This window comes from Corvus hawaiiensis, chromosome 3 (genome assembly GCF_020740725.1).
Source record: "Corvus hawaiiensis isolate bCorHaw1 chromosome 3, bCorHaw1.pri.cur, whole genome shotgun sequence".
NCBI classification, from domain to species: domain Eukaryota; kingdom Metazoa; phylum Chordata; class Aves; order Passeriformes; family Corvidae; genus Corvus; species Corvus hawaiiensis.
Window position 1 is genome coordinate 15,730,572 of NC_063215.1, and position 17,210 is coordinate 15,747,781.

Here is a 17,210-nt window from a genome sequence, read left to right on the forward strand (position 1 = left end):
TCCTAGAAGAGCTGTAGCCCCTTATGCAGATTTTAGGTTTGATATATTTCAACCAGTACAGCAAGAAACAGAACAAGAGATAACATCTAAAGCATATCTTATGAAAAGAATATGGAATTAAAAACAAATTCAAGAGACATTTCAAATAAGTGCCAAAAGGGATAATATATTGCCCTTAGACTTGAAGCCAAATCCTGTTTCTGAGTGCTTCAAGAGCAGTTCTGAATGCCCTTTTCTCCACAAGTACTTATTGGTTTCATTCTAACTTAGGTAATCAGCTTAGTAAGACTGGTTAAAGATTAAAGCACTCCAAGTCACAGAGTGCACGAGTTTCTGCCAGGCTCCAATGCTGTGCAACTTGAACCCTACTACATAACAACAGATTTAATCAACTCATTAGTACAGTGACCAAAATAATTAAAATACCACTAAACAACTAAGTTGGATTTTTTAACTTTTCTTTTTAGAAAAAAATTACCTCTACACAAAAGATCCTAAGATCTAGTCCACATAAGTTCATCTTCTCCGGAAAATGCTGAAAAACATTCAAATATGGAATGTGTCCTTCAACAACAAACCTGCATTAAAAAAATGAAGACCAAATCAAAATAATATATAGGACGACAAATTCATACGTTTATTATAAAATTAATGTACAAATCAACTTCTGATTTGAAATAACATCAGTATTATGCTGCCTAAGCAATTCAGCCTGAAGTTACACACCCTGAAATGCTCCACAGAACAAAAACCAGTTCAATCATTTAACAGGCTTTTAAGTTCAAGCTCAGATGTGACTGACAAATGATAACGTTATGGCAGTAAGCATACAATCAACAAGTTTACATGGAGTTTGTTCTGCACATTCTTCAATTACTGCATTTTTGGAACTGCTTTAAGCCTCCTTTGAATGGCATGGAATTTTTCTTTTTGTTTCAAAATTCTAAAGCTTTAAGTAAATTTTACTTTTAAAATACACACTTTCTGCTGGAGGAGCTTGAATCAGATAACGTGACAGGGAAGAAAATCACAGAATGATGAGCAGATACACAGAACTGAAACCACATTGATTACATTTCTATGATGATACTTTTCAAAAAAGTATTACTGAGGTGTTGCAGTGGGGATCCTGCAACACGCATATACCAAACCAGGCGTCCCGTGGAAAGGAAATATATATGGACAGACAGATTCTTGCTAGCTGTTTCAGAGATGTTTATTTCTCCAGCCGCATGGCCGGGGCTCTGCCCAGGAACTGTTCCAGTCACGGGACCAAGGGTCCTTCTGCCCGCGCAGGGAACACAAACCAACCAATGGGAACGAGGCTGAGCAGGGACAGGGAAGCCCCGTGTCTGTGCCCTCAGGGCCCCTCTCCCAGGGCTACACGGCAGGGGAGGGACCCCAACACCTCACCCGTTTTATTTTAATAAAAGGAGAATGAAAACGACTGGATAAACATAACAAGAACAGTTTCAAGACAAAACAAGCCACCCTCCTGAGTCTTTAAATGTCCAAACAGATTCTGTGGAACATCTTAGGGCTGACAGAAGGGAGACAGAATTCTCTGAGCATGCTTTGTGGGGAAACTGAGGCAGGAGAGGGTTTAACTTCTTCCCTCCCCCTTTTCATCCCCCACTCGGCATTGGAAAGGGATTTTTGGGGAAACAATTGGCAAAAGCATGGTTTTGTGAGGGAAACCATGGATGAAAAAATGGATTGGGAATACACTGGGGGTAATAGGACATAGGGTAAAAGGGAAAGGTGGGATTAGGAAAGGGAAACTGTAGGGGGGGCTTACAATGGAGATATTGTCTAACATGACTACGATTTTTTGCATATATACTGCCTTTTACAGAAACACCATCAGGCCCAGTGACCTGCGATGCTTGTAACCCTTTTCTCCCTAGTACAATATTAAATTCCACCACCTCTCCATCTCCCAAGCTTGGGATGCATTTTTCAGGGTTATTCTTTTTAATAGCAGTTCTATGCACGAATATGTCTTGCTGGTTGTCACACCTTGTTATAAAACCATAATTTTGCTTAACATTATACCATTTTACTATCCCTAAGGTCTTAGTTACTATGATCTTTTCCTTTTTCCGAGTGGCTGCTGTTTTCTGTCTCGCTGTGTCTTTGCTCTCTCCTTCGGTCGCTCCCGTGTTGGAATTGTCGGGGCTGCTGGTGCCTGCGCGCTCTTCCCGGGGTCGCGTTCGGGGCTGCGCGGGCCGGGCCACGCCGCACAGTTCTCCGTGCGTCGCCTCCTCTGGTCGCAGCTTCGCTGCCGCTGCCGGGCGCTGCACCCACGTCTCGGCCGGGCCCCCGAGCGACGACTCCCCCGCGCCCGGCTCCAGCGCGCGTCTCGGCTGGGTGCGGCTCCGTTCCACCGCCATCGCCGCCAGCCGCTGCCCGCGCACCGCCCCTCTCGGTCGGGCGTTCCCGGGGCTCGCTCCACCACGCGCTGTGCACGGCCGGGCAGGCACCGCCGGGTCCCACCGCGCTCGCTCTGCCGCCGACACTGCGGCTCGCTTGGCTCCGCCCGCGCGCGGGAACTGCCTCGCTGCTGCTCGCAGAGCGCTCGGTGCACGTGGCCTGGGCCGCACGGTCCCTGCGCCAGGCTTCCCTTCGCCAGGACACAGCTGACATTGCTCAACAGTCTCGGTAACTAAATAATATTCACGAAAATATTCTTCCATCGGCATATATTTTGACTCCAATATTAACTGTGTCCAAACGGTTTTCCAAAAGCCCTTGGTAAGAATTAAATCCCAAGAAACATAGAAAAAGTTCTTAAACAACCATGCCAGGAAGTGTTTCAGTTCTTTTTGAGCTTGAATCAAGCTAAAATTTACAAATCCTTGTTCAAGAATCATTTTAAGTTTAAGATAAATGTCCATATGCGGCTCTGAGAGCCAAGAGTCTTCCCATGGTTCCTCCATAGTTTAGATATGGAATAGCAAAGCAAAACCAAGAAGAGGAATCCAAAGTTTCCAGGGTTTACTCACACAAATCAGTCGCTTAGGGATCGGGGATCGTTCTGCTCTCAAATCTCCACCATTATGTTGCAGTGGGGATCCTGCAACACGCATATACCAAACCAGGAGTCCCGTGGAAAGGAAATATATATGGACAGACAGATTCTTGCTAGCTGTTTCAGAGATGTTTATTTCTCCAGCCGCATGGCCGGAGCTCTGCCCAGGAACTGTCCCAGTCACGGGACCAAGGGTCCTTCTGCCCACGCAGGGAACACAAACCAACCAATGGGAACGAGGCCGAGCAGGGGCAGGGAAACCCCGTGCCTGTGCCCTCAGGGCCCCTCTCCCAGGGCTCCATGGCAGGGGAGGGACCCCAACACTGAGGTATGAATAGAAATTGTTTTGTATACTAATAAATAAAAATAGTTTAATTTTTATTTGCACACGAATAATGCATCTTTGTTGTTAAAAACTGATTTTGGTAAGTGGTTGACAGTATTATTTGATATTTTTCTTGAATATATATATATACATACACACAAACACACAGATAATATATATAGAAGATGAAACTTAACAGATACCAATAAAAAGCCACCACCACCCCAAACCCCTGTTCTTATCCAGCATCTTAACAGACACCCACAAAAGGACAAGCAAGCACTGAACAAGCACAGGCCTTCACAAGGCAACACACTCATACCACACGAAGGCACACTGGTAGTCTCCCATAGACCTAAGACAGAAATGCCTTCCTGTCTCCTCTCCTCCAAACCAATCTTGTTAAAAGAGTACATTAAACCTGAGTAAGTTAACATTACAAACAGAAAAGACTCTGTTAGTTAAATAATACTAGGACTGAAAACAATTTTCTCCCCTGCTGATAGTGTTATCCGCACAGGACCTCTCTGATCTTGCTACACAGATTAGCCTTGGTCCACAAACATTACATGTCCCTTCTGAGCCTACAGCAATTCACAAGCTCACCTGCTATCTCCCAGTTCCATGCCCTCATCACTATTTGTTCCATGTTATGTAGCGTGTATCTATTGAAGTTGACTAAAATTCTATTTAAAAGCAGAGTTTACAGTTATAGTCTACTTTTTTTTAAAGCAGTCTTATCTGAATTTTCAGTTTAATTGAAAAAAAATGAGTTAAATCCAGGATAAAAATAAAAAGTTCATTTCATGTTGAAAGCTCTGTCTCAGAATAATTTATAAGGATTTCTGAAAAATAACAGAAATATGAAAAATCATATTGCCCAATAGTTTTTGTTCCAAAGCTCTGCTTATTAGCCTCTTAAATGAAGAAGCAACAGGTGGTACACAATCCTTTCTAATCAAATTGTGTAATGATCATTTTGCTAATAAAATTTCAGTAGCTTTCCTCAGTCAGCAGAAACAGCATTTCCCCACCCCGAGTGGAGATGTACACTGGGCTCTCGTGAGGTTGCTCTCCAATCCCAGCCCCGGTGCTGGTCCTCGCCACCCCACCTGATCTGCTGAGCAGCCGGCACATCAGTTCCTTAGCTCATTTTAGTCATTCACTAAACTGAGGAACATAAGCTTGAGGTATGGTTTCACAAAGTTGATTGAGCCAAACTAAAAGCTCAACATAACTAGCAGGACCTCCCTCCTTGTGATCCGGTCATGACCTGCTGTTGCCCATCTCTTCCCCAAATGTAACTCACAACAGCAGCAGAAAAACCACCTGTTACCCTATTGCAAGCATGGGTTTCTTTCATCATCTAACAAACTGTGAGGAGGCTCACAGACGGCTCTACAAGTGAAAGAGTTGGCAGAAGGAAAGGGCAGGAGAAGAGAAAAAAGGGAAGCAGGACCTTCCCCTTTCAGCAACACTGATGCATTACTGGCTCAGCTGATGATAAGCTTTGGCTGACACACGTTAAGGCACAATCACACCATTAGCTGTCAGATCTGAAGGCCTGGAACCAATATGCTAGGAGCAGCAAACCCCTGAGCCAGCACAGCAGCAGATGGAAGAGGACAATCAAGACCTTGTTTTGGGTGTGGTGTAGTGGTGATGCAGCCAAACCACCCTCATAGCTTGCTGCCTCAGAAATGGGAAATCCCACCCTCCCTTCAGTCCACTGCCGCACACTCCTCCCTGCTGACAAAAGCACTTGTGTGACTTCTCAGAGGATCAGATGGAAACTAGACTCTTCCAGGCTTTCACTCCAACCAGACGGACCTCCAGACTCAAATGACTGCAGGAACATTACTGCCAGCACAAGGCAGAAAGGCAAGCACATTAACCCGCACTAAAATGTCCAGTGAAACTTTCTTTTACAAAATTAATCTTCTATAGATCTACTTCTTTCAACTAATAAACCATAAACTGGATGAATGCTAGTACCATGGCAAGAGAAAAGAACAGGAATGTTTACGCAAGACCACAGCAACAAAAACTTTGAGAAGCTTAAACTGATGCTGGAACCACATCCTTACACTGCAAGAGACAAGAAGCGTCCACCAAGACATCTTTTTCTTAAAAAAAAAAAAAGAAGTTTTTGCTAACTTGGCTGTACCAAGTCAAAGCACTGCAACTGTTTAAAAAATAGTATCTTTTCTAGCCTGAAATTATTGTCTCCAGAAAAAAAGAACGCTCTTTTCTCTCAGGTTAAAAGTTGTTTTTACACTCTAAAAATACAGCACAAATACCCTGTTATGAATACAATGTGCTTATGGTTCAAGTTTTAACACTTAATCCAAAAGTCCAGATTTGGAATAGCACTTCAGAACAGTTTCTTCTGTCTGCTGTTCCTCCAAACCTTTCATTTAACAGACAGATGGTCAAAACCCCTGTAAGACTATGTTCTATCACGGACGTGCTTAAAAACTTGACTGGCAGATACAGTACACAGTCCATGTTCTTTTAATTACAGCAGCAGCATACATTAATAAGGCCCAAGTATGAAAAAAATCCTAGGTCCTCAGCATGCTACAAGGATGTGATGCCCCTGTTAAAGCCACAAACTGATTATAAGTTTAGTCTTGCCAACACAAGTAAGTATAACCTCATTTGAACCGCATGATTTCTCAGAATCTCCAAAGTCTAGCTTCTTGAAATTGGGTTTTTCCAAAAACTAACTACTTTATTATTTAGATGAATAATATACATCATATGGAATATTGTAAGACTATTCACAATGGAAAAGGATTTAATGTGTTGCATAGACTTGAGTCGAATGCTGTTAAAAGTGTTATTTTTAAACCAAAACGTTCCTGTCAGAGGAGGTAATTGTAGTGTTTTTCTGCTAAGTGTGTCAAGTAGCAAAGAGGAGTATATTTTTGGTGTTGTAAATCCTTTAAAAGCTGGCAGATTGCCCAATCATAATGCCTAAGCATGTATCACAAGGGAGGAGTGGTAGTCAGCTGACTTCAGGGTACAGAGAAAACCAAACTGAGGAAAAAACAAGGCAGAACTTTAAACAGAACTCTAATTCAGCTGGTTTAAATAAAATGATTTGCCTACAAAGACTTAAAAGGTAATGCTGAATACTTAAGGCTTTCTCTGCATAGTTTTCATCTTCAGTCTGTCGTTATTTTGATCTGTGTATCTTAGTGCATGCAAAAATGTGAACATTGTCTGATTTCTTAAATATTCAGAAGTTAGAAAACAAGTATTTTATGGTAGTTCATGCAATTTAAAATTCTTTCTCCTTCTTCATCAAACTTGTTGGAAGGCAAAGACCTTAAGGGTAGGGAGGGAAGCATGATAACGTAATTACAGTCTTATATAACTATCGTATTATGGTAAAACTTAGCAATACAAATAACATTATTTTAAACCTCACTTTCTGTACTTAATCCAGTTCGTATGTTTACTGTATTTAAAGTTACTGAACTATTATGATTTACACAGTCTTACACACATAAATTGTGTAAATTGTATCTAATTAAATTATATCTTCTCATTCAAATCATCTTATTTAAATTTCCAATTACTAGTTTCAGATTATACCTTTCTGTGCTATATTTGCTACTTGATTTTTTACATCTTTTTTCAGCTTTTTTACTACTTTCACATTTTCTCTATACCCTTTCAAATAAGTGTGCTCATCTCTTAAGGATGTTAGTCCAAAGGATAGTCTCCAGGTTGCAAATAATTTTCCAGGATCTTTTCCGCAGTCTCCAACTTTTAAAGTGCCAAATACAATAACTTCCCATTCATATGCAAACAAAGCAATCTATCTTTCCTCTTGACACAGCTGTTGTTTGGTTGGGTTTTCTTCCAACCAAACCATTGTACTAAGACAAGAACATGTAAGGATGTCTTTGCCTGGTATGAGCCAACAGTGCTTCAAGAAACAGTTTCCAAGATACAATAACCAAAGAATATATATTTAATTAATAATTTTTCTCTCCAAACAGGATGGAGTAGCTAATAATTCTGTAGTGTGAACCAGTTGCTCTGTCCCAGAAATTTTAATTTACTACTTAGATTTTTGCCATATACAAACATTATCAGACAGGTTTTACATTATTATTTGCTAATCATTCACAAAAATACAGAGTACGTTATGGTAGTTCTGACTCGTACAGAATTTCCTAAGGAAGACCATAGCTATTAAAAATCTTGTTATTGAGCACTACTTTTGAGTTCTATTTCTTAATCTACTCAATAAATACTTCTGTATTGCAGAGTGCTAGTTTGAATTCTGAATATTATGGCATTTTACTGAAAATTTTACAAGCATCTTTTATGCAATAGCACATCCAGTTATGCAAATATGCAATGGCTTGCGCAATTCTGATCAATGAAAGCAACAGCCACCCGTAAAGTAAAATCAAAGGGTTACATTGTTTTGCATAGAAATTGATTATCTAGTAGTAACAACTCTACTTGAAGACATTACAAACCTCCCCTTTCTGAAAGTACTTGCAAAAAAAGCAACCTTGACTACCCACCCTTCTTGGAAAGCTTGTACAAAGCTGGAAAAGTGCAAGTGGAAGCTGGCACGCCAGGGGAGAACAGCCATGATGGAACATCAGGCTCTGGGGGAAAAGCCCCTTGCATTCATCATTCTTTCAGCAGTTCCATCAGTTATAAGCACCACAGGTGGGGGATGATGTACCCATTGCCTTGCCTTTTAACTCACAGGGTATATAGTTGAAAAATAAAAATGAAAGCACTGTATTTTTAATCAGTTTTTCCTTTATTTTGTCTGAGTTTTCAATTTGATTTGCCAATGTATTTACTTGAGTATTTCTACTCCTTAAATTTTGGCCAAGGAATGTTTTTTCACCATCTGTTTAGAAATACCCAATATTTCAACAGTTGTTTAAAAAAAGTAAAAGAATACAAAAGGTCTTCCAAGGAAAATCTAGGAATTCCTGAACTTATTTGAGCCCGATTTAAAACATTTATTGCCAACAAGAAGAGTTGATGAATTATTTTTCATTCCTGAAGTAAATAAGGAAAGTGTTCATGGCCTTGTTGCAGAGGAGAGAAGGGAACTGCATTGTCAGCAGTAGCCTGACAGTCTCCTTTTAGCATCAAACCCTATTATTAGAACAATTTATTTCTACTATACTAAAAGGTATTATTCTGAACTCCCATAATTATAGATACAAAGATATAAAGACCAAATGAACTTCCTGTATTAATTTCTGTGCCCAACTCCATTGCATGAAGTTACTTTGCTCCTTTTCAGATCACTGTATACTGCTGGTATTGTTTGTATGAGGACACTGATGTAAGTCCTGGAGAATGTTTACTCATTTAATTCTGACATGCTGACAACAGCAAATATCACGGAAGTGTGGCCATACACACCTCCAGAAAAACTTAAGAAATTTTGAAGGAGAAGAATAAAATGCTTCTTTAACTTCAAAACCTTCTTCCTTACAGGTCTCTGAAATTCATTGCAATCAACAGAGAATGCTCTCCAACAGTAGCTGCACAAATGGTTATGACAAAGGAAAGATAAACAACTAAAGAGAACTTCTCACTATTACTGAGCAAATTAGTAAGAGGACAATAGTACAGATCTAATTTTTAAAAATTATTTATAAAAGCAACAATTCTTCACTAGAGACTATTCATACCTTAAGAGCTCAGACAATGTAATTGGTTCTCTCAACCAGAGTAATGCCATGTAACAAAATGAAAGGGTCATTGGCATCGTCATCCTCAGTTTCTCCTTTTGGTTCTTCATTAAATACAAGCTGCCATCTACTGATCCAGAGTACACAGAGGTGCTCTCTTGGGTTTATGTTAAAAACAGAAAAGAAAACAGCAATTTATATAATAGACACATGAACCATGGTGTACAAAAAACAAGATAAAGGAACATACAAGGAGCCTTTTTCAGCACCTGGTAACATTTTGAAATATTACTTTGAGTTTTTTTCTTGTTTGTGTACTTTTCTACAAAACAGTTTAACCCTAATTTATTCATCTACCACAATATGTGATGAGAACCTGTTTCATATAGTACTATTGCACTTGACCAGGACATTAGCTGCTATACATATAACTGACAGTACTTATGAGCTGGAAATACTGTTTTCCATTTGAGAGAGGAGGGAACTGTGAGGAAACAAGGGAAAATTTAATGTATTTAAATCAATGACTCATAGTTGGGGATTAAAACAGTTTTAAACTTCAACACAAGCAGGACTTTAATGAAAAAGTAATTTACTTTGCAGAAATTTTACTGATGTTAAAAGTTTGCCCTAATTCCATCTGGCCTATAATCTCTAACTGTGGAAACACAGATATTCTTTTAAAAAATGTATATAAATTCAAAGAAACAACTTTAGAATAAGAATGTAGGAAATGGTAAAGATGGTGGAAAAAAACCCCAAATAAATACACATCCAAATGTCCCTAGTTCCTTACCGAGATGAATCACTAAAAACAAAGAGAAAATTTAATTTAGTAGAGTAATTTATGGATTTGGAGCTTTTTCAGCAGTGAAACCTCAGAGTTCAGGAAAGAGGACCAAAAAAAGAAAATAAAAAGCCTGTAAGCCTCTCTTCCCTACATCATGACCCAGCCAGGATGAAGGAAAATGCATTTAAAGCACACCAGCACCGAATGTCAGCATTGACTCTGCAGAGACTTCTCTCACTGCATTTCCCCACAAACTGTTCACCTGTTTAGACAGGAATGGCGAGAGCTGGAACCACAGCTCCCCAACTGGGAGCTGCAGGGCCACGGCAAACAGCCGGCTGAAAACAGTTTGAACCTTCCGAGAGCCTGGAGGCTCCGCGGGCAGGCGACAGCCACACCTGCGAGGTGGCAGGGTCAGCGGGACAGGTCCAGCACAGGGCCCGCAGGACGGAGACACTGCACACAGCGCTTCCAGGGCCGGGCTGCGATGCCACCTACCGGCCCCGGAGCCGGCGCTGCGGGCACGGCACAGCCCCGGCACAGGGTCTCGGAAATTCACTGCCATCAACAGAGAACGCCCTCCAACAGCAGCACAGGCTCAGCCCGCCGGCCCGAGATCCTGCCTAGAGTGGGGCATCCCATCACGCACAGGTGCGCCAGGGAACACAGGGAACATCAGTTCAATCCCCAGAGTCAACTGCTTCACCTTTCACATGGATACTTGTGCTTAAAGGCAGCTTCGTGACTGAAGCTTCGTTGTTAATTTCACATTTAGCTCAATTTAAAATAATCCTCATTACATTTGTGGCCTTAATGATGGCACACAATTTCCTTTTATTTCTTCCAGCTTATGCAAGGCATGACAACACAGAGTTACATGCAGCTAATAATTTAAGAGTTTTATAGGCTTCTCTAGCAATATCTCAGTGCTATACTCACTGGAATTTGCTATTAACCCTACACAAAAATAACAAAAAAAAATATTTGCCGTCTGGACAAGCCTCTTAGAGAAAGAAGGGTGTTGAGGTTTACAGCCTGTAGCAGTAACAGCTCAGCAAAAACAACACAGAAAAAAAATTTATGAATCTTCACAAGAGTTTACAATAGACTAGAAGACACTATTACACATGTTAAATTTCAATAGACAAAACTATTTCTATTTGTCTGATTTCACCAAAATTTACTTTTACTATCACTGAACTCTTAACTAATTTCAAGTGATTTTAGTGAAATTGATGACTACTGGAGGCTGAACTCAACCTCTGAAACAACCAACCAAGACAATAAATTATGGCCTACTTAGGACTACCTAGCTGTTCTAAAACTCTAAGGAACAGACCTATGAAAGGCACAAGTACCAAGGAAGAATGAGTTCCTCTAGACATCAAAAAGGAGAAGAAAATTCAAGGGAATACTTTCACTAGAAATACTTCACTCAATTCTTTCCTTTTTGTATTACATTTGTATAACACCCAAGATCCTACATGCACGAACATACAGTGACTCTTTACCTGAAAATGTTGTCATTTTAATATTGTAAGGATGAAAGCTTCCAGCATAATATTCACAAAAATTTGCATCACCATTTTTATACCTTTTCCCCCCCCCTCCCTAATTCTGTCTGGAGTTTTAAACATGCATTTATTTTTCTAAATTGCTGCTGATCAAATTTCTCATTCTATTACCACTTCCGGACCTTATAAAATAAAGGGAAAAGCTTGAAAAAACAAGATTGCATTCTTCTGAGGGTAGACAGGCAATATCACAGAACAACAGAAACATGACATAAGGAGGATAGTACGCAACAAGGGAGTAAGAAACGCTGAGACAGATAAAGAAGGAAAAATCAAGCAAAGAATAAAGCAAGAAAGAAAACCATCATAAGTTTAAAACACAAGCAAAAGCTTTCAAATGTGTCTTGAAATGCATTTCCGGTATCAGGTATTGCAGCATTGTCTGGCATTACACTTGCCCAGCAGAACCTAACACTCCAATTTTCTATACATTTAATTAAAAACTTCAGCATTCTGTAAATATTTTCCAGCTCCTGTTGTGAGCAGAAAAGAGAAACTGACGGAATGCTAAAATACGATTTTTCATAGAAGAGGTCATTGGGAAAGCAGTAAAAAAGACTGTGAAGACAAAAGATACAGAAGTACCAAAGTAATGTAAAGAAAAAAATTTAAAAGCTCAATATATCTATGGGATTAAAAAAAAATACACTGCCCTAAAGAACAAACTCATGTTTTTTAACACCAAAGTCATGACAGCCAGCTTTGTTATTGGTTAAATAAGTGCTTATTCTTCAAAGCTGCTGTGCTTGTGAACATATAGCTTTGCAGATGTAACAGCAATTTTTTCCCACTCCAAACAGGAGGCATGGAGCAAACTTGCTATAAATCAGAACTTCCTCCTGCATTTCCCATTGTATTTCTAGGTCCTGTTCAACTTTCATCTCCTTGGGTGGGGGTTGGGGGAGGAAGTCTTCTATTTCTGGTAGAATATAAAGTAGTAGTGTCAAACAAGACTGAAAACTTTATACCTTCCAATAGTTCCTCCAATTAACTGTACACAAATATACTTTATTTCTATTTAAAAACTACAGAAAAACTGGTTTTCAGATAGTTCAGGTCACCGTTCCTACCTGAGACCTTGGTCACTGATGAGGCAAAGCTGCAGTCGGTCTGCAGATCCCCCTCACTTTCAGACAGAGACAGCAAGTGCAGAAGGCTGGGTCTCTCTGGATCACTGTCCACATCAGTACTGCTCTCACATACCTGGGTTTTGTAAATAAATTCTTGTATTAGCTATTCTTAGTTACTGTTTTGATTGTAACAAACAACATAAAGCACGACAGATGCAGAATTTACAGTAAAAGTTAAAACCCAAACTGTTCACATTTTTACTCTATGAATCACCAAAAAGTGAAAAAGAAAGAAAGAAGTAGTATTTTTAAAGGATTTCTCAAGATTAAAAAACGTTTATTGACTACATTTTAATCTGCTACAATGACCAGAAAGTTGGCAATACACAGAATCAAAGCTTGATCAAATGAGTAACTTCAAGAGAACAGGCGGGAAAAGGATGGTAGCTGATTTTTACACTGTGATTTCTATTTACTGATTATCTATGTCAAGACAAAGCAATATTTTCAAATAAGCAGTTTCAAATACTCACAGAAATATTCATGTCTTGAAATAGGTAAAAAAACCCAAAACCCAATAAAATGGACATGTGCAAGCCTATTTATGTGACTTCCTTAATACTGAAGTGACATTACCAGCGAGAAAGGTAGCCTAAACAAAGATTTCTGTCCTTGCTTTAAAAAAGATACCAAACATCTCGTGGGATTTGAGCTTTCACTTACTGACAATGCTTTCACAGTTTCCCCAGCTGGTCTCTTGCAATATGCCTGTTTGCTCTTCTGAAGGTAACACCTCCAAAAATTGCACAGAATTTCATCCTGATAAACACAAATGGATGGTAATTAGTACAATGTTTACAAGATCACTGATTTCTAACTCAGGAATCTGAATAATATTCCATCTCTAATTTTATTAACTGTGATTTATAAAATATGTTTTAAAATTACCAGATAAACAAATTTTGATTTCATATGCTCAACGTTTCTAAACGGGGAGTTGCATGATTCACTTTAAAAATTAAAATCTTTTAAAATACCTCCTTCTGTAAAACACACACAGGGAGTGTACAACTCACACTGCCATCTACATACCTTCATTTGTGGACATACTCCTAATGCTTCTAAAGCTTCTGCTTGTTTCTTGAGTACCAGCTGAAAGCCTTCACAAATATACCACTCACAGCCTCCATCTAAGGGAAAAAAAGGGGGACTAAGTTTGTTTGTACTGTTTGGGGGTTCTTTAACCTTATCCACACTTATCTCCATATCTCTAATAATTTCAGATCCTAGTGCATAAACCAGCTACAGAATACTCTATTAACTTCCATTTATTCACAGCCTTAAACAAGAAGAAAAGTTACTTAACAAGAACTTCATGCATTTCCTAAGAATAATATAATTCATTATAATGTCTAGTGTGGCATTTGCAATTGAGTGGAGCATTGTTAAATTACTAGTTTAAAAATAACTGAGAACCTGCCATTAAAAATATGAAATATGAACATTTCTTTCCCACCCCTGACACAGAAAGCTAGAACATTACAGTGGTGAGTCAGGCAAAAAACAACCAATACCACCATCATGTGCTTCACCGTTCTCTCACACAGAACCACACACATCTAAATAAAAGTCTATCCCAAGCTCCTAGCAAATCCTAGCACAACATACATTTCACAGGGAGTGGGCCTGCTCCAAACTATTCACTATTTCTTCAGGCTGCATTACATTTACTTTTCACCCTTAGCTCTCTAAAGTTACTACTAACCTTTTCTACAGGCTTTTGGCTTTATAAAGTTTCTCTGCATTTCTCAACTCCCTTTTCATTCCTTCCACACATGTTCTTCACTATTTTTGTTCCGAAACACACCTTGCATCTCACCATCTTAGAAGCTATCTGCCCAAAGCTTCTGCCCTGCTTTCATGATGCTGGCCTTAACTGCTAACCGGTGAACTAACAGACACAGCTTACTCCTATAAATTCATGGAATACAGTGTAACATGACTGCACTCACAGAAGGGACTGTGTGAAGATAGGATTTCTTTCTTAAGAAGCCTGGACATTGGCTAATGACCTTCCCAACAGGAGAAATTAAAAGCATGGTACACAGCCCAGACTTTAGAAGCAATACAAGATAAGGAAAACTGGAGGGGTCCTTCTCACACCTCCCCTCACTTCCACACAATTGTTTTTTTCAAAGGAATGTAGCAATCCACTGCCTCTGCAGCAGAGCAAAAGCACATCAGTACATCAGAGACAAAGATAACCCCTTGCTTTATTTGGCATATTAATGCAGTTTTGCTTTCTGAAAGTGGCCACAATAGTAAGAGATGCATCCAGCCATCACAGAATACACACACAGTTCTTGAAGCAACTTTACCACTACATCCTTATGGCATAGATCCTCATACATAATGACCACTATTCTTCTGAATATTCATGAAATTAGAAGTAAAAAAGTGACTCTGGATGAAAGATGCAGTATTGGTTCAGCTATTGGAACTGCATGAAACCTCTTCTGTGCAGTTTGTGACAAGTTTGCAGGGCCAAGTGCCTGTAACACAAGCCAGACTGACACTAAGAGCTGGACCACCATCACATCTCACTTGCAAACAACTTCTCTGGTTTTGTGATAGCCATGACAGGGAAGGAACAAAGGATCACCACATCTGAATGCATGCCACCAGTAGCTTCAGTGAATATTTGCTTCCACAAATCGAAGTAGTAGTAAGTAACTCATAGTTCTACTTAATCAAAAAAAACCCACCACTGGGCTCACAGAGGTCACCTGTGGCTTAGGAGGTCACGAAATGTGATCTCTTAAGGTTGTGACAGCATCAGGGAGGTGCATTTTGTTCCCACTCCTGCAGTCTTTCCTAGCTATTCACTTTTGGTCTCTATCAAAGACATAACAGCCTAGGCGAACCCTGGCTGAGCAGCCACTCTTTTGCAAAACACAGATAGAAACTCATACATACCATTTTTTTCCTGCTTTCTCAAACTTTTGGAGATTGTTTGGACTCTTGAATTAGTAATAAAATCAGTGTTTACAACTTCTCTAGTTCTCTGCAAAACAGGAATATATCTTAGCAAGAAAAAGAACCAGACCTAAATTGCACAGATTGCCCTACCATAAAACATAATGGAGGAACTTACTCAAATTTCCTAAACTAAAGGGAGATGGGACATTCTGAACTTTTCACTCAGAAATTTCAAAAACAGATAATTACAATCATGGACATACAGGTGACGTGCATCAGGGTTTGCCTACACTGGGACTGCACAAAACATGGCAACACCCAGGCAATGCTTTTAAGGCATCTAGAGAGCACACTAACACCACAGCTACAGCAACACAGCAGGCTAAGATGGCTCATTCTACATTTTGTAATTTCAAGGAACATTAGTTTTAAACAGTGTCAAGTAAAGCATGAAAAACGAAGAATAAAAATATTGCACTCAGTGCCAAGGAGAAAAGTCTGTAATTTTCTTAATATAAAGTCAAGAAGCAATCGGAAGAAACCTTTTCCAAGGCAGTAACTCATCTTTTTACCTCAGTAACGTTGTGGCAAGATCTACAATAAAATCTGCCTCCATCAGTGAGACCCCAGTTCACTTCTGAACACTGGGCACAGCGCTCATTAAAATCTCTCTGAAAGGAAGAAACAACAGTAGACTTTCACAATTTTTCAGGTAAAACAAATGGCATTATTACTAGGCTGCTGCACAGCTTCTGAGATTATTTACAGAGGAGAGTATTTACACCCTTTGTGTTAGCCCTGGTTGGTAACAAGTGATCATGGCATGTGCCATCGGCCACAGGAAACTCCAAACACGTATTTGTAGCTGGCAAGCGTTAGAACAAGAGGAATAGTGATCCACGCCTCACACGCACGTGGCGTGGCTTTTAAAAAAGCCACCCATCAAAAATGAAAGAGGAGACAAAAACTGGAGCGGGAGGCGAAAGGAAAAATAAATGTCTAGAACTGCAAAAAAAACACAAGCGGTGGGAGAAAGCCCGCACGAGACGGTGCTTCCCGGAGAAACCGGAGTGGGAAAGAGAAGAGGGAAACCGACAAATTAAAACAAAGTGGTTTCCAGAAACGCCCACGTGCGTGCTGAGGACGGGCAGCTCCGCCGGGCCCGGCTGGGGGGCGGCCGGCGACACATCCCCGGCCTAGACCGAGCACCGGCCAACGCCGAGGGGCCGAGCAGGGCCTCGCCCGCCGCCACCGGGCCCCGGTGTGGGAGGGCAGGGCGGGACCAGGCCGGGGCACGCAGGGCCCGCCGGCGCCTCCCCCTCTCCGCCGGCGCCTCCCCCTCTCCCCCGCCGCCCGCAGCCGCCCCCGCCCGGCGGGGAAACGCCGCCCGCGCTCCGGCGCCTGCCCCGGCGCAGCGAACCCCACGCCCCACCGTGTCCTCCTCGTCCATGGCGGCCGCGCCCGGGGCCGCACCACGGCAACGGTTTCCCGCCTGGAAACCGCGGCCCCGGCGATTGCGTTCCGGGCCTCCGCGGGGCCCCGGGGCTACAGCGTGGCAGCGAGGGGACACGGGCGTTTCAAGGGGTTATTGGGTGCTTCACTGAGGGGACATAGACACAGGTGTTAGACATTAGATAGGAGGAAGAAGTTTTTTACTGTGAGGGTGGTGAGACACTGCAGCAGGTTGTTCAGGGAGGTTGTAGATGCCACATCCTTGGGAAGCGTTCAAGGCCAGGCTGGATGGGGCCCTG

General features: G+C 41.0%; 1 protein-coding gene across 6 annotated transcripts in view; it reads right to left on the minus strand.

Annotated features, from left to right (window-relative positions):
- TAF1B (TATA-box binding protein associated factor, RNA polymerase I subunit B) overlaps nucleotides 1-16,961 on the minus strand; it is a 55,325-nt gene extending 38,364 nt beyond the window's left edge. For all 6 annotated transcript variants that reach the window (XR_007202224.1, XR_007202222.1, XR_007202223.1 and 3 more), the window contains exons 1-8: nucleotides 16,892-16,961; nucleotides 16,032-16,130; nucleotides 15,457-15,544; nucleotides 13,573-13,670; nucleotides 13,204-13,299; nucleotides 12,481-12,613; nucleotides 9,047-9,203; nucleotides 479-578 (exon numbers count right to left, since the gene is read on the minus strand). Coding sequence is in view for 3 of the 6 variants with exons in the window: in XM_048296988.1 (XP_048152945.1) it covers nucleotides 479-578; nucleotides 9,047-9,203; nucleotides 12,481-12,613; nucleotides 13,204-13,299; nucleotides 13,573-13,670; nucleotides 15,457-15,544; nucleotides 16,032-16,130; nucleotides 16,892-16,909 (789 nt within the window). In the remaining 3 variants the exon portion in view is untranslated. The remainder of the gene's footprint in view (nucleotides 1-478; nucleotides 579-9,046; nucleotides 9,204-12,480; nucleotides 12,614-13,203; nucleotides 13,300-13,572; nucleotides 13,671-15,456; nucleotides 15,545-16,031; nucleotides 16,131-16,891) is intronic.
- Between the last annotated feature and the right edge of the window lie 249 nt (nucleotides 16,962-17,210).